At 34.9% G+C, this 24129-nt stretch overlaps 2 protein-coding genes and 1 long non-coding RNA gene across 4 annotated transcripts; 2 read left to right on the plus strand and 1 right to left on the minus strand.

Annotated features, from left to right (window-relative positions):
• The first annotated feature begins 1162 nt into the window (after positions 1-1162).
• Positions 1163-3169, plus strand: LOC107622455 (putative xyloglucan 6-xylosyltransferase 3). Its single transcript, XM_016324349.3, has one exon. The coding sequence runs from the start codon at positions 1450-1452 to the stop codon at positions 2800-2802; it is 1353 nt and encodes a 450-aa protein (XP_016179835.1). The 5' UTR covers positions 1163-1449; the 3' UTR covers positions 2803-3169.
• Positions 3170-3688: 519 nt separating this feature from the next.
• Positions 3689-10080, minus strand: LOC107622454 (putative phospholipid-transporting ATPase 9). Of its 2 annotated transcripts, XM_016324347.3 has the most exons (12): positions 9757-10080; positions 9023-9458; positions 6899-8262; positions 6665-6775; positions 6290-6566; positions 6113-6201; positions 5914-6022; positions 5418-5630; positions 5153-5278; positions 4963-5061; positions 4681-4872; positions 3689-4566 (listed from the first exon to the last, which is right to left on the minus strand). In XM_016324347.3, exons 2-12 carry the CDS (start codon positions 9407-9409, stop codon positions 3913-3915), a joined length of 3621 nt encoding a protein of 1206 aa, XP_016179833.1. In that variant the 5' UTR covers positions 9410-9458; positions 9757-10080; the 3' UTR covers positions 3689-3912. The 2 variants fall into 2 exon arrangements, with proteins under 2 accessions (XP_016179833.1, XP_020968590.1); XM_021112931.2 differs by having other exon boundaries at positions 4694-4872; positions 9023-10079.
• A 7053-nt stretch (positions 10081-17133) lies between these two features.
• Positions 17134-18684, plus strand: LOC148578918 (uncharacterized). Its single transcript, XR_015902693.1, has 3 exons — positions 17134-17297; positions 17388-17442; positions 17529-18684. It is a non-coding gene; the product is annotated as an uncharacterized LOC148578918 (long non-coding RNA).
• Positions 18685-24129: the final 5445 nt, after the last annotated feature.

Raw genomic sequence — 24129 nt, forward strand, 5'->3', positions numbered from 1 at the left:
AAAAAATTTATAATTTATTGATAGATAAACAATATATAAAATTGATCTTTTCAAATATTTTTAAAAATATATAAGTTATAATTTATTGATATAAAATTATAGATTATGTATCTATGTTTCTCTTATTTGAGCCAGCTCGTGAGCTCGAGCCAGCTCGTGAACTTTTGGTGAGCCGAGTTTGAGTTTAAGAAATAAGCTCGATTGTAAATGAGTCGAGCCGTGAACCAAGCTCAATTTTCGTGAGCCGAGCTTGAGTTTGGTCTAGCTCGGCTCAGCTTGGCTCACTTCCAGCCCTAATTGTGAGACAGCAAACAGGTATGCTAACTAAGACAACGCGCTAACAATATCTAACAAATTAAACATGGTTGTCATTATTTGAAATCAAAGCACATCTATTACCCAACAACCATTAATAATTCAGATTTTTCTAACAAGAATCTCTTGCAAATACCCTAATCACTTAATACTCTCTACTCTCTCTCTCCCTCCGTTAATATACTGGAAAGAGCAGAAATGTTTGGTAGCCAAAGAAAATTAGCCAAAAATAACCATAACTTATTTTATTTAGTATTCATTAATTATTGTGATAATTAATAAATATTAAATAAGACAAGTTTTGGCTGTTTAGCATTACTTAAAAAGTGAAGGTGAGTATATTATTTTTGTACAAAGATTTCTACTCATCAGTGATACTTCAAAGTTTTATTCTTCAAATCTCAGCTGGCAAATTGTATATATAAGCAATGAAATAACTACATCATTAATATTTTAAGGGATATTTATTATTGTCGTCATCAAATAATTTGGTTACCTTTTTTTTTTCTTTGATAAGTTTTCACCCTCTCGGAAATCTCGAACATGGAAAAAGAGTTACAGAGACTCAAAAACAACAAAACAAGCACACTAAGAAATAAAACAATAATAACAACCAACAAACAACAAGCAACAGACAACAAAGAATAGAAAAAAGTTGCACCTAATTTTTCTAAAATAAAAAAATTAATAAAATACTAAAGTAAAAAATTAATTATTCTTAAATTAATTATAAAATTAATGGTGAATAATTTTATACTTTAAAAAATCTAAATTCTAAAAAAAATGAATAGTGAATATTGAATTTAGATGTTCTAAAATACAAAGGATTACAAAAAAAAAAAAAAACTTAGCAATAATAATAATTATTTTGAGTATCTAGGTGTTGTAAGGAATATAGTATAAGAGAGTGCAGAGAGATCTAGTGATCTAGCATTGATTATTTATACATGATGAATGGCGCAACATAAGCGAGTGAAATAAAATAAGAATCGTTGAAGAAATGGGTGTTGGACACATGTCGGAAAGCATTGGAACCCAATAACATGGATCGTAGATGCTGAGCGAGCGAGCTAGCAGGCTCCCATTATTTTCAATTTTTCATTTAATCATTGCAACTCCTGTCACGTACCAATAATGGGCCAAGACACCCTCTCCGCTCAGAAGAGGGCCACCGCCACCGCCCTCCCCACCACCACCGCACTTGCCGCCTCCAATGCAAGACGCAACCCACCGCGCTCCCGCCAGATCTCCAAAACCTTCAACAACATCAAGATCACCATCCTCTGCGGCTTCGTCACCATCCTCGTTCTCCGCGGCACCATCGGCGTCAATCTCGGCTCCTCCGACGCCGACGCCGTCAACCAGAACCTCATCGAGGAGACCAACCGTATCCTCGCCGAGATCCGATCCGACTCCGACCCTAACGAACCCGACGAGCCCGACATCGCCCTCAACGCCAGCTCCTCCTTCTCCCTCGGCCCTAAGATCCGCAATTGGGACCGCGAACGCCAGCACTGGCTCCAAAACAATCCCGAATACCCTAACCTCGTTCGCGGCAAGGCACGGATCTTGCTCCTCACCGGATCCCCGCCCAAACCCTGCGATAACCCCATCGGCGACCACTACCTTCTCAAATCCATCAAGAACAAGATCGATTACTGCAGAATTCACGGCATCGAGATCGTTTACAACATCGCTCATTTGGACAAGGAGCTCGCCGGTTATTGGGCCAAATTGCCGATGATTAGACGGTTGATGCTCTCGCACCCTGAGGTCGAGTGGATTTGGTGGATGGATAGTGACGCCTTCTTCACCGACATGGTTTTCGAGCTTCCCTTCTCCAAGTATGAGAATTACAATTTAGTCCTCCACGGTTACCCTGATCTCTTGTTCGAGCAGAAGTCTTGGATTGCCGTCAATACTGGCAGCTTCCTCTTTAGGAATTGCCAGTGGTCCTTGGATTTGCTTGATGAGTGGGCCCCCATGGGCCCAAAAGGACCCATCAGGGAGGAAGCCGGCAGGATCCTCACTGCCAATCTCAAAGGCCGCCCAGCATTTGAGGCCGACGATCAGTCTGCACTCATATATCTCTTGCTGTCCAAGGAAGTGTGGATGGAGAAGGTTTTCCTTGAGAATTCTTACTATCTGCACGGCTACTGGGCCGGGCTTGTCGACCGCTATGAGGAGATGGCGGAGAAGTATCATCCTGGGCTTGGCGACGAGAGGTGGCCGTTTGTGACGCATTTCGTGGGCTGCAAGCCTTGTGGGAGCTATGGGGATTACCCTGTGGAGAGGTGCCTCAGCAGCATGGAGAGGGCCTTCAATTTCGCGGATAATCAGGTGCTCAAGCTCTACGGGTTCAGTCATCGCGGGCTTTTGAGCCCCAAGATCAAGAGGATCAGGAATGAGACTGTTACTCCTTTGGAATTCGTAGACAAGTTCGATATAAGGAGACATCATCCGAGCACCACTGAATCAAAGAGCTAGTGACTGGTGAGAAACATGTTTTGGTGATGATTGATGATGTTACAGGGCAATAATTAGAATTGGAATTTGATTATTTCTTGTTGTTGACTTGTTGTCTCGGGTTGCCCCTTTTGAGAACTGTTATAGGATGAAATTCTTTCATAAGTTATATATCTCCCTGTTACCATGTTTTTGAGTAATCAGTAAGCAAAAGCAAATTTTATTTACGGAGATGAATGATTAATATGCTTGTATACTGAGCACCCACATTGTATTCTCTCTTCTTCTTGGCCATGAATTCATGCCCCTAATTTATTCTTCCATGTTTGGAAGTGAATCCTTTTGATATATTGCTATGAATGACATGCAAATTCTGTTATTCGACTCATTCACATTTACTCTGTCAATTGTTGTCTTATTGTTGCAAAAGACAATTGTTTCTTTTTGTCTTATTTACAGCTTTCATTAGGAGTTTGAATGCACTGTACCCAATCTTGTGGAACTAACCAACCAGAATGCATTCTGAAGTTATCTTGAAACAAATATTCCTTTCATATTTTATTTGATTCACTCGTGCTTTAAAGCAGCAAATTTATCAATGATTATTCATGAGTGTAGAGCAATAATTTGCTTTTAGTATGCTTCGAACCTTACTCTTCTACAGCTGATGGTTTAGTTCAGAGAAGCATTGAAGGATTCTCACCAATCAATCTATGTAGTCATGAAAATCCTTAGCAAACATACGAACAGAACCACCAGCATATGAATGAACATTGCAGCTGAGGAGTAAATATGGGAGAAAAGAATGTTGCTGTAGTTGTGGACATTCCGGGATGTGTAAGCTCTGCAAATTTGTCTTGTTGCATCAAAGATGATGATATTCATGTCTAGATAATTTAAGGCTAACATAGTTTTCGAATACATTTGCCATGTATTTATGATATAATCAGGAAGCTTAGTAATCCACTAATTATTTTTCAATGCTATAATCTTGATCTACATTAGGGTTGGCTGTCTAATAGTCTAATAAAAATTAAAAATCACAGTTCTACCTCTTCTGTACCATGCATATTTAAGAAAATCTAAGTCGCCCAAAATAATAATTCAAAAAATAAAATAAACAAAATATTATCATCTTCTGTTGGTTGTTCTATCTACATCTGTATCTATATCTATACTATGATTAACATTAGCTGCAAAACCTGCATTTGAACCCATAGTTGTTAGCTGCAATGACTTCTGCCGCAACACATGGTTTTCAGGATCATTGTTTTTCTTCTTTCCTTCATACCTTATCCACTGTACCCTTTCATGGTACATGGGAAAGAACTTCATCTGAATTGCTGAGTATGAAAAGTATGGTATAAGTGTTGAGAACACCACAAAGAATGTCACAAACCAATAGGAAGGTGAAGGAGCCAGCGTCTCGATGAAGACTTTGTATGCATTTCCTGAAATCTTGGAAGGCATTGCTCCGTACACAAGGAGGAACAGATACCACAGAGCAATGGAACCCCAGATGAAAATGTGTTGAATCAATGTGAAGTATCTTATAGTAAGTGCCATCTGCAGGTTCACAATCCAAACTACACAAGTGTACATGGTTGCTCCCAATATATCACGCCCTGCGGTTCTTCCCTTTTCATCGAAGGCCTGAACCTCCATCGCTTTTATGCAAAAGAAGAAAACCATTGTCGCACTAATGAATCCGTTGAGCATCCAGCTGAGGATCCGGCGCCAGCGGAAGAGGACATTTTGCACTCCTTGTTGGTATAATTTAGGAAACTGCCATGTGGGAATGGGAAAAAAAAAAGGAATTATCATCACTAATTGGATATGAGAACCAGGAATGCAGGATTAGAGAAGATAATGCTAGTTAGATAGTGAACATTAGTTTACCTTTAGACAGTACCTCGCGGATACATCCTGATCAAAGACCCCAAGGGCAATCACGGGAAGCGACGAAAAGAGGATACTGTAGAGAGACAAAAACCAATCATTGTATGCAGGCTCTCCAGAGAAGGATGCATACACCTCGTACAAGAATAAAGTGAAGCCAAATGTGATGTTCTTGTAGAAAAAGTAACAAATCTGTCGGAAAAGGATGAACAAGTTAATAAGATCATCTTTTGAAACCAGCACTAATAGAATGTTGGGATCCATATATTAGTGCCGCAATACCATTGATGATATCCTCCGGTAACACCAATGACCATGTACAAGAAGCAATCTTTCCAAATACCAGAACTGTGCGATTGCAATATCACTGGACATCACAGCCTGGGGAAAGAGACAATATAGCAATGTCATGATATCAAAAGTGCAAGACAAACATAAAAGAAAATATGATGGTTTGCCAGTTTATCCATACCTGCATCCCTTCGAAACCACTGATTCCAATCCCTATATCTGCTTCTTGAAGCATTCCCACATCATTAGCTCCGTCCCCAATAGCTAAAGTTGTTTTACGGGTTCCAGATTTGACTAATTTAGTAACCTTCAAGAGAAGAATATGAAAACGAAAGATTAAAATTTTAGCCAGGACTTATTAAAATTAAGAAAAGAAATGAGGAGCCGATATCAAATAGTGGGGAAAAAACCATAGTCAGTGTCTCATAGAACATGGTGAAACATACCAGTGCCTTTTGCTTGGGTGACGAGCGACAGCAGATAACTGATGCACAACGAATTGCGAGCTCCAGAAACATGTTCTTCATACTATCGTCCAGAGCATATGCAAGTGACTTTCCATCAATAATCAGAGCAAATGCCTGCTGAGAGGCTCCTCTGGATGCAGTAAGCTGGAAAGCAGCTTCTGATATCTGACGGTGGACACTTTCCCTTGATGCCTGAAACATGCATGAATCGACACCAAAATATTAAGATTGAGTATACAGTTTCATAAGGATATTGACACACTATGCAATCCCATCTAGCAACTGTGAAGAAATCTTTTAAAGGGTACAAAAACAGAAGGAATTAGAGAAAATTCAATGTCTCATGGTTTAAAACAAAGTCAACGAGCTTACATTGTCTAAAGAATCGAAAGTAAGCTATACCAAGCAAATTCAGTTACTAATGGACAAACCCATAAAACGTAAGTTCAACATCATTTTAAGGGATGGCGTTTACCTTGGAAATAGCCATCTTGTCACCACCCTTCTCCAATGCTTGAATTTCTGGAGCATCCAAATGAATTATAATCTGTCTCATCCCTTGTCTAAGCAAACTACAGGAAAAACTGCAATAGTATGTTTGTGTTAAATGTCTTGAAAAGTGATTCTCGTGCTGAAGCCAATGAATGAACAAAAGAAATAATCACAACATTTACCCAATATTAATGGCAGTCTCCATTTTGTCCCCAGTTAAAACCCAAATCTTAATTCCAGCACGAGCAAGCTTTTCAATGCAATCAGGAACCTAGAAAAGCAATATTGTGAGGAAGAACTTCAAGCTGAACTTGAATCCATAAATCTTCAAATTTAATTGGGTTTGCCCTGTAACCTACCCCATTTTGTAACTTGTCCTCTACAGCAGTGGCACCTAGAAGGATTAGATTCCTCTCAATTCTATTTGATACTTCCTCAATTAGCGTCTCCTGATCTGCAGTAACTGAATTTTTTGCTTCGTAAAATGCATTATTGAACTCCTTGTATTCATTCTCATCAAGTTCACGATAGGCCAGTATCAGGGTCCTTAGACCTGCATCAGCATATTGCTGCACATGCTCCAAGGTTTTATCTTCAAACTCTCTCCCATTCAAGGCAAGCCTTTCAAACATGACACTGCATGAAAATATGACTTATGGAGTTATGGTAAGTCATCAGGTTAATGCAAGGGTAAGAACAATATACTAAATGCTGAGGATAATTTTATCACAAACCTGTCAGCACCTTTACAGAGTAGCGAAATTCTCCCTTCTTCATCTTTTACTATTACCGACATTCGCTTCCTTGAGCTATTGAATTCTAATACATTAAGAAGCTGGTACATTCTGCAAAAGATATTTATTAACTGTATCTCTTATCAGCAATAAATGCAATAGCTATGAACAATAATTGAATTACAAAAAATGCATTTTGACCGGACAAAGGAATTTAAAGGAAAAAATACTGACCTTTCCACTTTGTTTCCAGAAACTGGATCCCATTCATTAACTGATAAACTAGTCTGAGTCCTTTTAAAGAATTCAAAACCAATTTCTTTAGCAGAAATCACAAACGCAGCTTCATCTGGAGATTCAGCCTCATATGAGACATTTCCTGTATCTTCATCCACTTCCGGTATGGCGGTGTGACAGATTGCCAATACGCGAAAAAATTTCTGTATAACATCTGCATGAGGCTCATTAACCCAGTTCCCATTCATTATCCTTTCATCCGTAAAGTTAAAACCTTTGATGCGTGTTTTTCTATCAGAAGACTTCCTGTTTTCATCTGATTCTGATTCTGTCCCATAAACCTGCTCATGAGTCAAAGGAGAACCAATTTTTCTATCCATGGCCTGCTCAACCTCTGTAACACCTCGGCCATAAGCTACTCCAGCAATGGAACATTTGATGAACTCCATTGAGTTGCAGGTCAGAGTTCCAGTTTTATCAGAAAGTATAGTATCAACTTGGCCTAGTTCCTCATTCAAGTTTGAAGTGCGGGCATGGGCTGGCTTGTCTGCTTCTTCATAGTACATATGGACATCTTGATTGATGAAGATGCTTTGAAGGACTTTCACCAATTCGATAGAAAAATACAAGGAGATAGGAATGAAGAAGCCGTATAACATTAAAGCAGTCAAAAAATGAAATATGGCAGCTGAAGCGACTCTTTTTGGATCAAAGAATATCGTGGAATCATCGGGCCTCAGATACCATCTTTTCATCACCCCGTTGTCCAAGTCATCCTTAGTTGCAATGCCAAAGAGGATAGATCCAACAAATGCAATTAGAAACAAAAGACAAAACAAGAAGTAAATAATCCTGTCCATCTTTCTCTCAATTTTGCTTCTTTTCGAAGGGGGGTCAGTAGAGTTTTGAATGACCTTGGTGTCATGACCAGTGAAGATGACGGCTCCAAATACATAGTCTGTATTTCGAAGTTTGGAGTCTCTCAAAAGAAGTTGCTGAGGAGAAAGGGGATATTTTTGCTCTTCAAACTCCAGGCTCCCAACAAATGAGTACAAATTTGCATTTGGGTCTTCACATTTAACTACAGCCTTAAAATCACGGAAGTTGGAGTCGTCCTGTAAGGAAGAAGTTACGTCCAATCCTTGTTTTAACTTCAAATTTGTCTCTCCATCTAAGTTCATGGTCTCAACATAACACACTGCATCCTCATAACTGGATGAAAGCAATAGGAGGTCTGCAGGGAAAAAATTATCCTTCTCTACCTTAACTATATTCCCCACCCTCAGATTCTTCCATTCGGTATATTCAAAAACACCATCACCTTTATGCACTTTGACTTTTCTATTGTTCACCTCAATATCCTGCAGAATTAACCCATTAGCCAAATTATATACCAACTTGATAGCTTGCCATAATGCCATAAACACTAACCTTTTTCCTATTCCCAAACCATACCGCATAATGATCATCAAATAGACAATGCAGAAATTATAATCTTTAGTTAAATGCTAAATGATCCTCAAGCAACATGTCTAGCTGGTTATCCCATTTCAAGGATAAGATACATAGAACTGTTTGATCGTTGTTTGATTTCCATTATAAATATTATATTACACAAGTAAAAAACATAAATAAACCATGACCAAATTTGCACTGAACTTAAGGATGCATGTAATGTTGCTGACCACAATTTTGTTATAGAAAACTGTACAAGACTGAATCCAAGAGATTATTTAGAAGATACTAGAATTTATTATATTGAATAAGCTGTCCATGGTAGATCATGACTCATCTAAAATGACCATTTCATTTCTCTCACCAATTTCATTAGTACTACGGTCAAATAGAATCTTTCAGTTCTTATAACCGGAATATTCCATAATCTTTGTAAAAGTTCCTGGTATTCTTCAATTTAAGAGTTAAATGTCCAATAGTCCATAGATTTTACAGGGACTCTAAACTACAAATAAACAGTAAATATAAACACACAAAAGAGACCATGATTCAGTTTGAATCTAATACAAACTTCCACAGCAGGATTTAAGACAACAAGCTGAAGGAATTGTAATTGTCATTGACGTTAAAAATAAAATTCACAATCACAATAGTGTAATAGAGCACCTGTGTCTTGCGACGCCAATCTTCGATACCCTCTTTGACCATGGTCGCCCCAACGATGACACAGAGGGGAACGATTGCGCTGACAGCAGTGTAAGGAGCAAGCTTTGTCATTGCCAAGACACCAATGACCAAGAAATAGAAATTAGCAACCCTCCTAAACTGCTCAAACAGTGACTTTGGCAAGAAACTGACAGCAGTATATTTTGTGGATCTTACAGAATTATCTGAATAATTTTGCATAACCCCTTCCTCATTGCAGAACACCACCCTGGAAAAACCCTGCCCCCCAATCTGTGAATGTTCTCCCTCTAAGGTTCCTTTACCACATAATGCAAATGAATAGATCTTGCTCAAACGGATCTTCCTCATCCTCCTACGACCCCTCATTCTTCTTTGATCTAATTCTTGCTATGAAACTAATTAATCCAAATACAACCTGCATAGAAATAATTAAATCAACTAATTGATCTTCCTCAAAGAACAAGTCTATGAGGACGATTCCAAAACAAGTGGCAGCAGCAGCCAAATTGGGAAGCTTCCCCCAATTACCAGAAAGAGCAAAGGAGAGGACTTTCTAGTCAACAACAAAGAACATTGACATACCCAATTACCCACTAAAGTAAACACACAAGTTTTGAAGCAAAACAACACAAGGACCGCAGAAAGGTTCAAACTTGCAACTATACAAACAATTAAAAGGAAGAAAGAAAATCACAAGATAAGAGAGTGATCACATTCACGTATGATGATGCCGCGCCAATTGTCCTATGAAAAGTAGAGAGAGAGCAGGAAATTGTGCGAACATTGGAAGATACGAAGATCCTTAAATTTGTCTGTTTGGAAGGAAGACAAAGAAATGAGTAGTTATGTGTCCTGAGGAAGAAGAAACTGAAATTCGAAATCCAAATCCAAACCCAAACGCAGAAGTGGAAATGGTAACAAACTGATGAAGTTTTCAGTTGACACGGTGCTGCAATCTGCATAAAGCTCAAGGCGTCTCTCTTTCTGGAAAACCGTGTCGCATGATCTCATTTCCCATTACAAAATTAATTTCAAGTATCTAACCATCGTTGTTTATCCCTTTACGCTTTTTCAATATTAATTACTTTTATTATTACGTGGATAAAATTTTTTTTTTTTTTTTGATTTCCCACGGTATCCCCCAACCCGGCAGGTCAATGACTAATCTGTCGCGGTACTGAGCTCCATTTAAGGGTTTGTCGCTGGCCAATGGGTTGCTGCATGCACAAGACGGGATTCAAACCCCCGACACTTGCTTAAGCGGACTAGTGAGCTAACCACTAGACCAACCTAACTTGGTTAGTGGATAAAAATAATTAATTCTTAGATTTGTAGCCTTCTAAAAGTTTAGAACAAATGACTTGATTAACTCCAATGCATTTTAATATGTTCTCAAAAAATGCAGTTAAAGTTTCAAATCAGATTTTTATATAAATCCAACCAAGTGAATTCAATTTAGTGAAATAATACGTAATAAATCGAATCAAATTGATTCAAATTAGGTAAAAAATAAAATTCAATTAAAATTGAATCAAATCAATTCGATTTAGAGATGAACATAAATCGAATCTATAGTCACCAAAAAAAAAAAAATCGAATCTATAAACCGAATGAATTAAATTTGATTTACACATGCAACCAACATTAGAGTAAATCGAATTTAAATGTTTCGATTTACAAAGCAATGAAGTATATAAAAACGAGATGGTACACAAAATTTTGTAGAAGAGTGAGATTCACAATAGCTAGTGATAAAAGTTTTGTAACTCTTGTGCACTATAGATGGTCTATCAAGAAGTAAACGCGAGAGGAATTAAGTCACTGACAAAGACCCGCCGAGTGTTTTTCTCAAACATTCGACCAGTTTCGCTGAGTTTAAGAATAGTATACTCCAGAGACTAGGACTGCATGGCGTGAAACAGGTGGAGAAGTTGTTCTATCGAATTCCGATTTCTGTGTTACGCGATGATGTAAAGTATGATTCATTCGTTATTAGCAGTGACGAAGATATGCAGGTGCTATTTCATTGCCGCCGTCAGTTTCCTGAGGTGAGGACTCCGGAATTGTTGGCGAAACTTGTGGATGTGGAATCTAATTCTGGAGGCTCGAACAGGAATATGCACTCCACAGGACATCTAGCCAGCTCTAGTGCATTGCCTGTTGGATCCTCGTCAGCAATGCCGGTGATTGCACCCGAGCCAGATTTAGTGGCTTCACCATCCTTTGTCGTCAATCTGAATCGCAGTTGTGATGCATTGGTAGGCTGGACCATTGGGAGACGGTGCTTTCGCGGCGCCCTGTTCTCCTCCGTGTGTTCCGGTATTCGGAGAGGTTGGAGCACCCGATGGGGTTGAGGATGCATTACAGGATTATGATAATGATGATGTGGAGCCCACAACAATTGCTGCTGATGATAACGAGGAGGAGACACCATGGACGACTCCACCTGTGGGTGGGGAGCATCTAGTTCAGGTACTAATCAGTACCCCAACTGTACTGACCCATGTCCTCCAACCTGGCGACGTACGACAGCCATCGGATGTGGAGGCGTGTACCTGACTTGTCCCCAAATAGCTACGTCGATAGGAGCATCATCATGTACGCATGGGCATACCTCATAATCGTCTCCTCATCTGCCCCATGTGCACTAAACGTCTCCTCAAACCATGTGCATTTCACTGTGGAAGCTCACTAAACGTCTCCTCAAACCATGTGCACTTCACTGTGAACTTGTCGATGGAGTTCGCAGGAGGTAACACCCCGAGCAGCTCCTCAAACCACACCCATAGTGGTCGGCCACCCTCTATATATTGTGAAAAGTCTGTCAGGTATCCGCTAACATACTGATCGTCGATTGGGAGACCAAGGTGGTACGCTACATCCTGTAGGGTTATCGTGCACTCCCCAAAAGGCATGTGGAATGTATGCGTCTAAAGGCGCCATCTCTCTACGAAGGCGCTGACCAACGGCTCGTCCAACCGAAACCAGCTCTCGTTCAATCTTGCAAGATAGTAAAGACCAGCCATCTGTAAGTAAGGAACGATCCTGTCATTCAACATCATCCCGTGCTACCGTCTCATGCTACTGATGCATCGATGGGATGCATAAGAACACAAGATGACTTCTCACATTCGTCACAAAAAAACTGCTCAATGCATCAAAATTTCTAGTTGGCACAGACATTGCATGCTATCACTTTGCAAACATTTTTACAATAAATCCCTGCCAATCTTTTAAAGATAAAAACGCTAACCACTGCATTACTCACGATTTCTTCATATTAACAAAAACATTAATAACATGAGATAAAAAAAATGCTTTTTATTAACACACATAGAAACCTGTACTTAACCCTATTCATGACTCTACAGCTAACTCTGTTCTATAGTTAATGACTCACTAAGTCTGACATGAACTAAATTCAAATATCTGTTTTTCGATTTGTTTTAAAAATCTCACACTAACATTTCTAACTAACTACTAATTTATTTAAAAAAATAATTAAATATTTAAAAACACTAACCTCCAGGTGGACGGCACCGGCAATATGCGCAACTCCATCTAGTCGATACAGACGATTCGAATCGTCTTCCATGCATGCAGATTCGGTTGTCCCCGGGTTGCTTTCAGAGAATCTCGAAATTGGGTGGTGGGGTTGGAGTGGGGTATGAGGTTTCTATGGTTCGAATCAACTGATTTCGATTTGTTTATATAGCGAAGATCCAAGAAAATCGAATCAATTTGATTCGAATGATGCACGACGAGAAGTTCATGTAAATCGAAACAAGTAGATTCGATTTACTTTGGGTGTTGGCTAAATCGAATCTTCTCAATTCGATTCAAACGTTTTTAAAAATCGAATTCACTAAATTCGATTTATTCACTTTTCAACCATTTACGTAATTCGAATTAACTAGTTTCGATTTTCATTCTAGAAATCGAATCAATTTGATTCGATTTACTATGTGATTCGCTAAATCGAATTCATTTACTGCGATTTATATAGAAAGGTAGTTTGGGACTTTGATGTTGTATTTTTTAATTTGGGACATTCAGAATATATTGAAATATATTGGAGGTTATTTATCCAAAAGTTTAACATTATTCAGATCATTGTGTAAATTTTTTATATTATTACTGTATTAAAATTATATACTTAATGTTATTAACTAAATGTGTTTGTTTAATCTTTTTAAAAAATAAATGTGATTATACATTTCAAAAATTATTCATATACGAATTAACAAGACTATATTTCCCAATAAAGGAAAAGACTATAATTGAAACCGTCAGAAAGATGAGTCACAACCAGGAAATAAATAAGCTTGATTTGCATTAAAAAAAATAGACGAACTAAACAAGTAAAAATATAACTCGTTTATTATACTAAATATTTGCCTTCACGATCATTCAAAGTCAAACGTTGTGCCTGTACATATAGGACAGTCAATGTCCACGATATTAGCTCATTAATTAAGACAATTTTGAAACTTTCAAAACAAAAATAAGTTATTTAAAATGTGAATTTTATGTGCATTAAAACGAGTAGAAAACGGAGATGTGGCTCAGACCCCAAAAAAATTACGTGGGCCCGACCAAAAAGATAAGGCCCATTATAAGAAAGGAAATACTACGACCAAAAAAGACAAAACCCATTACTAGTTTTATTTGAAAAAAAAAAAAAAGTATTTTTCACTGTTTTTTTTTTCTTCAGCTATTCGCTCTGCAGAAGAGAATCAGAGATACCCTCTTCTTAATTACATCATTACATCGTTGTTTCTCAAATCTCAATCAACCTTTGGAAGAATTTTCAAATAATTTAAAACGTGTGACCAAAAACTGATCATTTAATCTTGAACATTTCAAAGCATTTAGCTTGTAGAATTACGTAACTAATCCTTCTTAGCAAATCCAATCATGTTTTAATTTGTGTGACGTAGTTTTTAACTTGAATTCTATATATTGATATCGTGGCCGCTCAGTTCGGTTAGGACAGATTCTCTAAATAAAAATGACATACTAGTATAAGTTTTTATAATTACATGCTATGAAGCACGGATTCTCTTATGGTGCCGGCGTATCTGAGTCGGACGCGAATCCGACGCCGACACGCGGTGGATACTTCAAACGAGCATATTGGCGGCGTGTCTTCTTGCGGTGCAGAATTTTGGTGGAGCTGTCACGAATCCGAACGAGTCCGACTCGATTTAGATGTTCATGAGACGGATCTTTCTGCTGGGCTGTAAATCTTTAATTGATTTTGTAATTTTATGGTCCGATTAACCAATTTTTTCTTTCTAATTTTAAAATATTCTAAAATTAAAACAAATCAAAATTTAAATAATTAATAAATCAAAACCTAAATCTACTTACCGTTTGTCTTTAGTAGCTTACTTACTCATTAGCTTAAAATTTTTTATTTTTTTAATAATTGCATAATTTTAAGATTTTTTTATTCAACTATATTTACTCTTATATTTACAATATGATATTTTATTAATTTAATATATTATTTAAATTTTATTTCACAACGTATCCTAAATATGTCGTATCCAATTTTTTATAAAAAGAACGTGTCAGCGTATCCATGTCGTGTCGTGTCCGTATCGCGTGTCGTATCGGTGCTTCCTAGATTACATGTTGTGAATTAGTTTGACTTGCGAACAAAAGAAAGAAAGTGAATGTGACAAAACTAGTACAACGGCATCATAGTTTATTAGTTAAAACAACATAGAGTAAAGTATTATTTTTGTCTTCAACATTTAGAATAAATTCTATTTGTGTCCCTAACGTAAATCGTCCTATTTATATCTCTAACATTTGTAAAAGTGATTCAATGTTATCCTGCCGTCAATTACACATCATGAGCACTTTAGTTTGAGTTTTAAAAACCTCTTCTTGAAGTTAGAATACAAATATTTAGGATAGAATCGATGATCTACTCCGAAAAATAGCTCATCAAATGTTGAAACTAATTCCTACAACATTTATATAATTCACTTTTCTAGGAACATAATTGAATCTAAACACAAATAGTGAGTATAATATTAAAATCGAACACATCCAAGTGAGACCTAATTGAGAATGAATACATCCAATTGAGAATAATTGAAAAATATAATCTGATTTATTAGTATAATTGATAGTAGGATAACATTGAATCACTTTTATAAACGTTAAGAATACAAATAGGACGATTTAAACGTTAGGAAAACAAATAGAACTTACCCCAAACGTTGGGGACAAAAACGATACTTTACTCAACAATCTAAATATTAGAATATATTAAGATTAATTAGTATTAATTAAAATTATTTAACATATCTAAATATTTATTGTAAAATATTATATCTTTATTATTTTAATTCTCTTAATATCTATAAACATCTTTTTATATTGTATCATTCTATATAATTAGAATACACGTGACATTTTTTTTATTGTTCTCTCTTATCTTTCTAACACTAAAAATTCGAATATAATTATTAGTGATAATGCTACCTTGATGAGTATGCTAATTGCAAACATATGAAATCTTTATTATGCTATTTATGGATTTGGATCCTCTAAAGTTTAAATTTCACTTTAGAGAGTAAAGTGTGATCTCTTACCATTAATTTCATAGGTAGGACTAATAATAAATATGAAAAAGAAATTATTCAAGGGTAGAATATCACACTTTATTCTCTAAAGTGAAATTCAAACTTTAGAGGACCAAATCCGCTATTTATAGATAGCATGTGTGATGTAGCCGAAAGTTTATGTGTGAAGACAAATGCTTGCTTCCACACTTCCACTTCCACTTTCTCCAAACAAACATCTACTTTCTCTACTTCACAAATACTAGATACCTTTTTTTTAATGGAAGCCAAAGATATTGATCTTCAATTCGACTCCCAAATAACATTATTTATATATGTATTTAAGTTTGATATATCATTTTTAATCAACATACACTAGATTAATTTTAAACACTAAAATTTAAATTTTAAGAATTCTAAATTCTAATAGTATAGAAATAAAATGTTAGCTCAGAATATTAGCTAAAATTAATTAAAAAAATATTGGTCTTTTAATATTTTTCTCCTTTCATATGTGAGATTTTAAATTATAAAATTTTTAGACACGATAACTAAAATTAAATAATTTATATACTATCTTAATCTTAAATTATGTCGTCTAAACAATCATTAGGAAGGTAACTGCTTAACTTATTATTTCATTGTCAAAACATCCATACCACCATGCATTAGGATAGTAACACCTAATTAATAAAGAAAACAAAATCGTATTATACAGGACTACTTTACAAAAGCTTAAACTTAATTATTAACTATATTCGATAAATAAATAAATAAATATATATATGGATAAAGTACTAAATTGGTAAATATAGATATATATGGGTAAAGTACTAAATTGGTAAAGTACTGGATAAATATATACAGTACTTTACCCATATGGGTAAAGTACTAAATTGGTTCCCAACGAACTATAACTAAAATGACATATTCTCTCATCTTCAGATGACTCGAGTTTGAGTTTTAGTCTCGCTCCTAATTTTAGAACATTTGAACCTAATTCTTTAATTTTAAACTCAAATATAAAGGACTAATTTAGTACTTTATCATATATATAATAAAAAGTGTTAATTAGAAGTTAACATTTTTTGTTAATGTTTTATTTATATACAATTAAAATTTAAGATAAGATGTATAAAAATATTTTTATTAACTAAATATTAATAAAATAAATAAATTCTATTAGTCATTGTTCTATTAAAAAAAACACATATTAATAATACTATGTGAACAATTTATTTATACAATAATTATACAATCAAGACTTAAAAAAAAATTATTTATATTAATTGTAAAATCTGGTTAATTAATTCATAAATTATAGTTTATTATAGGAAATAAGAAATGTAATTTTTATGGTTTAAAATGATAGAGAAAATTAAAACGAAAATTTCGACACAAATTTCAAAGAATTTGGCCTAAAATTGAGTCGAACGTGACGAACTGGACCGTATTGGGCCCAAAACCCAGCCCTTCCCTCCCCACTCCCTCCCCACTCCAACCATCAAACACGCTGAAACACATACGGGAAGGGAAGAACATTCCATGAAAAACAAACCTAGTTTGATCTTTAAATCCTTGTAACTTTTGATCCGAAACTCCGATCGTCGCACTATTTGCGGCCACGCGACCGCGGCGTCGAGCTCTACAAAGCCCAAAACTTTATTCAAGAGGTAAGCCATGAATCCCTCTCTGATTTCCCAGTCTTTGAATTCAAAATTATTGGGTAAAATTGTTGAAATTTTGAGCTTTTGATGTTATAGGATCTAATTAACTTAAGGGGAAGGCTCAATCTTGCCTCTTTGATCCTTAGGTATGGTAAGAATTCTCAATCCTTGTGGAATTCTTGATTTATTGTATATGAGTGTTAAGTTGCTATGTTTAAATGCGATATTGTGGAATAGGTAGTGTATATATGTATATTGGAGCTTGATTGAGGTTTTGGAAAGCTTGGAAGTGGAGCTATATGCTGGAAAATCTGTTGGTGAGGTGTTGAGGCCTTGAAAGTTGAGGAAAAGTGAAATTGAAAGTGTTCCGAGTTAAGCGAAAAATCGGGCAAAGTATGATTTTGGTTTCCTGTATCTAAAATATAATGTATTGTGAAAACTTAGGCTAGTGACCCTAAGATGAGAATTGAATTGTTGATGTAATTGATTGAATGATGTGAATTATGTTGATTATATGGATAATGATTTTGGATGGTTGTGGTTGATTGGGTGAGAATAATTATTATGTACGTGGTTAATGATTTTGGGGATTATTGATGATATTCTTGTTGATAAGTATGTGATTTGTATATGATATTGAGTGGTATATGTATAGTGATTGATGAATTTGAAGTTAAATATTGTATTTAATATAGACACTTGATGATGTATGAATGGATATTGTTAAATTGGAACTATTGGATTGGAAATTGAGAAAAATAGAGGATTGGTAGGATGTGGATATAATGAAGGAGTTGGATAATATTTAATGCTGAATTTGGTAGGTTTTTAGGTTGGTTTTAAAAGGTAGGAATTGGTATATTTTGAAAATGGAGGTTGTAGAGTTTTATGAAAATTGTGATTTTAACTCAACTTTGACGGAGTATAATTTGGTTTCCAGACCTTCGATTTATTTCAAACTTTTCTATAAAGAAACTTTGGTCCGAGATGATTATGCCGTTCGAAGAACAGAGGAAAAATATTTTAAAATGAGGAAGTTATGCTCGATCAAAGTTTAGTGTGTAAACCGAAAAATCTTGACTTAGAAGCTTTTTGGTGCTGCTGCGTTGTATGCATACGCATACATTCTATACGCGGGCAAAAATGTACGCTCACGCGTACGCGTGACCTGGGTTTTTGCGTACGCGAACATTCGATTTTGTTTGATGCGTATGCGTACGCGGGAAGGGTAATGTGTACGCGTCTTGGTCCAAACGCACCCTCACGCATACGCGTGGGCCACGCGTACACGTGACATGCGTACGCATAGCCCTATTTTTCAGCAAATGAATATTTTGTGTTTTAAACCTAATTTTGAACTTCTAAACCTTTACTTTCACTCTTTTAACCCTAGATCTCAGTAGTAAACCTAGTAATGAGATGAAGCTACAGAAGATGAGGTATCTTGGTGGTAAAATAAGGTTGGAAAGTGATGACTTATATATGGAAAATGTGAATACATGGAGTATATGTGATGTCATTGCAATGATGAATGGTTGTGAAATGATTATGAACGACTGTGAATGAATGTGATGATTGAGCCTTCGTTCGTGATGAGAATGTGTAAGTTTCTCTCTGTTGTAAGGTGTGTCAGGCACTCTATCCTATGAGTGTGACAGACACTATATCCCAAGAACGTGGCATGTCGAGTATCCCAATAGTGTGAGAGTACTTTACCCTGAGAAGTGTGTCGGGCACTATATCCCATGAGTATGACGGACACTATATCCCAAGAGCGTGGCATGGCGGGCGCTATATCCCAAGAGTGTGGGAGCACTTTGTCTCAAGAAATGCGACGGGCACTATATCCCATGAGTGTGACGGACACTATATCTTGAGAGTGTGACGGACACTATATCCCAAGAGTGTGGAGGCATAGAGAGACAATATCCAGGTGTGTTGGGTTCTGGAAAAGTAACTGACACTTGAGCTCACAGCCAGTAGGAAAGACATGCATCATACGCATCTGTTTGTCTTGTTTGAATTTGCATTACTTGGAATTGCCTTTGTGAAATTACTATACTTACTTGCTATATGATCTTCTTGTTGTACCTGTTTTCTACTTGTGTTTGCTTTATCTGTTTTGTTTGTCTATGAGGTTCTATCAGAGTTTCAGAGGATTGGAGGAATGTTGATGATTTTAAGGGTTAAGTTAGAATTGAGATAAGTTAGAACTCTTTAGATACCTTGCCTTATTTTTATGATCTTAAATGTTGGTTTTAAGTTTAAATCTATTGTCGGAAGTTCTAGGATTGCCTTTGACTTTCCCATGACATTATATGTTAGATATGTGGGCACTGTTACGATGCTGAGAACCTCCGGTTCTCACCCATGCGGATTTTGTGGTTTTCATATGCAAGTCAGGCAGCACCTTGCTGAGACATGCTAGAAACTTTTGATTAGCGAAGATCCTTATTTTTTTGGGCTCTTTTTGGTTATGTGTATTTATTTATATACTTAATATCTCCACTGCTTATATATTTAATGTATTAGCTTTCTCTTAAATGTTGTTTTGGAGAAACAGGTTCTGTAACTTTGTATTTTGGGTTCCTTTGGATTTCCTACATATGTATATGTATAGATATACTTATGTGCTCGGGCCGATTTATCTTCACGAGCCGAGTCTTGAGTTTTGTTATCTATATTTTGAAACTCTTAGGATATAATCTTGTTAGCTTGCTCTATCTTACTTCGTTTACTTTATCGCTTCGTGGATATTGCGCTTTCGTTTTAATGAATTTTGTTTTATCCCTTTTTCTTCAAAGGCTTTTAGAATAAAATATCTATACTATATTACACAAATATATTTTCTTTTAGAGGTCGTAGCACCTCATCATCTCTATTTTATGTCATAGGTATAAAATTCTGTATAATAGAGTATTACATTAATGATCCAAACAAATGTCTAAAACATAAATATAAAAACTTTCTCCATATATATATATATATATATATTAATTGTAGATACAAAAATAATTGTTTATATCTATAATTATTGACTATTATAAAATCTATATCACCTATACTACAAGTACCATGCATGCACACATATATAACAGGGAAAAGAATGTATATAATATAGGAAACATTTTAAGTGCACCAGAGAGTACCGTTGCACCAGTTGTTTTAACCGTTGATTTTAATTAATATATATTATATATATTTTTTATAATTCAGATCAACGGTTAAAATAACTGGAGCACCAGTACTCCTGATGCACCTGAAATGTTTCCTATAATATATATACCAACTTCATCATCTTGTTGGTCGTTTGGAGACACCCATCTTCGTAATTGCTATAGCCTATAAGAACCTAGGCAGCAAACTAACAATATTTTATTTTATTTTTTTTCAAAATAAACCCCTTTATTAAATTTTTATGTTATTTTTATTTATTATTTTATCCTTTTTTTTAAAAAAAAAAGTTTAGTTAGTTATTTTTTTTTTCTCTAATAAAATTTTTAAAGATTCGGACTGTTTTAGCTTATTTTAAAATTTAAAATCAGTTTAATAATTAGTGTAAATAGATATCATTATTCTTTTATTAAACAACAACATACAATAAAAAAATTTTATATTTTCTTTTCTTATTCTTTCCTAATGTTATTACCTTTAACTTTATTAACATACGACCTGAGATTAAATAATCCATGAATATCAAGTTGAAGTTGTTGATCATAATAAATTTTGACTTTATCTTCCAAACAATGACATTATTATTCACGGCAATGGCAAAAAAAGTGATTATTGTCTTATTTATCTTAAAAATCATCAATGCAAATTGTAATCTCTTAGAAACTCAGAAGCGAGAGAGAGAAGAGGGAGGGGGTGTTATTACTTCATGGACACTTTTTGTTTGTTTTTGTTGTTTGCATTAGCTCATAGACATTGGATATACAATTACAATGCAAGGGGACCCAAAAACAAGTCAAACGTTATTAATTTATAATTATATAAGTAAACTTCAAGGAAGTCAACAACAATATATTTGATTAAGTTTAGAAGACTTTGTTAAAAAACATTGTGAGCATGAGATCTAGCTAGTGGCGGTATTGGAGCTTATTGGTAGCATAAGGTTTGAAAATATATCAGATTAAATTCTAATAAAAAGTAAATGTTCTATGCATTCTAATAAAAACCATAATATATGTCACTATTAAATTAAGTGTCCAAATTAATGGGTATGTTAGAATTTGTGGTGAATTTAGATATATTAAGAGAAAAACCCAAATTAGCCCCTGACAATTACTTCGAAAGACAACAAGACTCCTGACAAAAAAAACTTCAACTCGGCCCCTGACAAAAATAAAAAATACAACCCGGTTCATGACAATTACTTCGAAAGGACAACGAGGTCCCTGTGCCAAAAAAAATCAATGTTATTTTTTTGGCACAGGGGCTAATCAGTCCCAAAAAAAATTATCAGGGACCGGATTGGGTGTTTTTTTTTCTTGGGGGCCTCGTTGTCCTTTCGAGATAATTGTCAGGGGCCAGATGAGATATTCACTCATATATTAAGAAAACCGAAATGTTTGGTAACCAAAGAAAATCAGTCAAAAACAGCCATAACTTATCTTATTTAGCATTCATTAATTATTACGACAATTAATTAATACTAAATAAGGCAAATTTTAACTTTTTTTTTGTCTATCTAACATTACTCTTAAGAAAAATTGTCGTTTAGAAAAGGCTTTAGAGATGTTAGGTAGCTGGGTGTGGTAAGATGGAAGTAGCTAGCTATGAATAATGAATAATGCATTGTGATCCCCACAAATTAAGAATGAAATGGAAGGAACCAACGTGACACCACCACAACCAAACTTGTAAGCAAAAATATTATGGACAGTATCTAATCAACGTGGTCCAATTACCGCAAAATACATTCGATAATATGCACACACATTCATATGGATATTATATGCTCCACGAATCACACTAACCACACATTACGAGAATTGCTATTTGTACATTAAAATCAGCTACTAAAATTAGTCATTAATGTATTTATGTATAAATATATGTGTAGTTTAATTCATTTTCAATATGTATTTATATTTAGGGCTGGCAATTCATATCCTACCCGCAGGTACCCAATCCGGTCCAACCCGTTCGGGTAGGGTAGGCTACCCGACCCGCTGCCAATCACTAAAACTAGTTAGTTAATTTAGTAATTTAGAGCATTAATTTTTTATTTTTTATGTTATTAATATGTATAAAATTCGAAATGATTGAATTTTATATTTACTTTGAAAAATTTTGATATTTCTGCGGGTAGGGTAGGATAGGGTAGGGTTTAGAATTTTAGGGTGCGGGTAGGATTAGAGTTGAGAGATTCTCAACACACGGGTAGAGTATGGTAGAATTTTAATAAAATTTTCAACTCGCGGGTAGGGTTAGGGTAAGGGCCAAACTCTACCCTACCCTACCCATTGCCAGTCCTATAATTATATTTCAACATATATTTTATACTAGTGGCTGACTTTGATGGCTGATTTTAGTATACACGTACCATAATCCACACATTATTCCCATCCATCAATGTCTTTAATTTGCTTCCTTTGAAATGAGAATGAATAATCCAATTTTAAAAGGGGTAATTTATGCTGTATGTTAACTGAAAAAATCTCTTACATTAATAAAAAAGTAGTTGAGGAATAATATAAGAAATATGTTGTCTGGTGGTGTTTGTCGGAGAGCGCTTCCCTCATCTTCGACGGTTGCCGTTCGGAAGTCAAAAGGAATTTACTTTTTCACATGCATGGATATTGGATTCAAGTATATAGAGGCATATTTATCATAAGAATAGTAATTATAAAATATTTAGAAATTATCTCAATATTAAAATATAACATATAAGAGATTAAAAGATATTTCTAAATGTTTTGCAATATCTTAGAAAAAAAATGATCATTTACTGATTTGTAGATATTGTAGCATTGAGTAACATTCTAAATAAGTTTTTAAGGCTGATTGTTTATCGTAGAATAATATAGATATAGACACAAGAATATACATGCATATATAGATATAAAAGCACATGAATATATCTAATTATCTAGTATTTCATGTGTGGTATCATGTATAATACATCGGTACTGCTACGAATATAGGACACAATATATTATGATATGGAATATATAAATACACAAATTTAAAATTTTTTTAAATTATTTTTAATATATTTTTTAATTATATAACGTATTTAAAATATTTTTGTTCTAATAATTAATAAACATGTTTTAAAAATACACATGTGTTGGTACGAAATGATATTTAAGTGTGTTTAAATGTGTCCGGATAAAATTTTTTAATTTTTATTAAAACACGATTAAATACAAAAAATATGTGTGTCGAACGAGTGTGGATGAATGTTATGTCCGAAATATGTTCGCACATGAGAAGTTTAATTGTTAAGACACTAATAAAAATATATAAACCAATTATTATTATTAGAAACTAATAAACAAATGGTTGGTGATTAAATTATGAATATAGAAAATATAAGTTTAAAATATAATAAAAATTTTTATTTTATATCCAATATTACTAGTAGGGGTGTAAGTTATCGAACCAAATCGAAATTTACCGCAAAATCGAACCAAAATTTACAACAACCGAATAAAAATCGAAAAAAATCGGTTTTTTTTAATTTTTTTTCCGAAGTAAACCGATCGGTTCGGTTTGGTTTCGATTGGCTCAGCAGAAAACGAACCGAACCGAACCGAACCGCAGAAATGATTTAGTAATACATTGAAATGGAAATTTTAGACTTAACAAATGTGTTTGTTTTATGTTTAGT

The sequence above is a fragment of the Arachis ipaensis genome, chromosome B10 (assembly GCF_059453495.1).
Source record: "Arachis ipaensis isolate K30076 ecotype BB chromosome B10, ASM5945349v1, whole genome shotgun sequence".
In the NCBI taxonomy this organism is placed as follows: Eukaryota; Viridiplantae; Streptophyta; class Magnoliopsida; order Fabales; family Fabaceae; genus Arachis; species Arachis ipaensis.

Excerpts from the sequence above, each read along its gene's own strand:
- LOC107622455 (XM_016324349.3), top strand. The coding sequence starts at position 1,450 with ATGGGCCAAGACACCCTCTCCGCTCAGAAGAGGGCCACCGCCACCGCC.
- LOC107622454 (XM_016324347.3), bottom strand. The coding sequence starts at position 9,409 with ATGAGGGGTCGTAGGAGGATGAGGAAGATCCGTTTGAGCAAGATCTAT. Across the intron at positions 6,776-6,898 it reads TCTGGAAACAAAGTGGAAAG|AATGTACCAGCTTCTTAATG; the intron begins GTCAGTATTTTT and ends TATCTTTTGCAG. Across the intron at positions 4,873-4,962 it reads ACCGGAGGATATCATCAATG|ATTTGTTACTTTTTCTACAA; the intron begins GTATTGCGGCAC and ends CTTTTCCGACAG.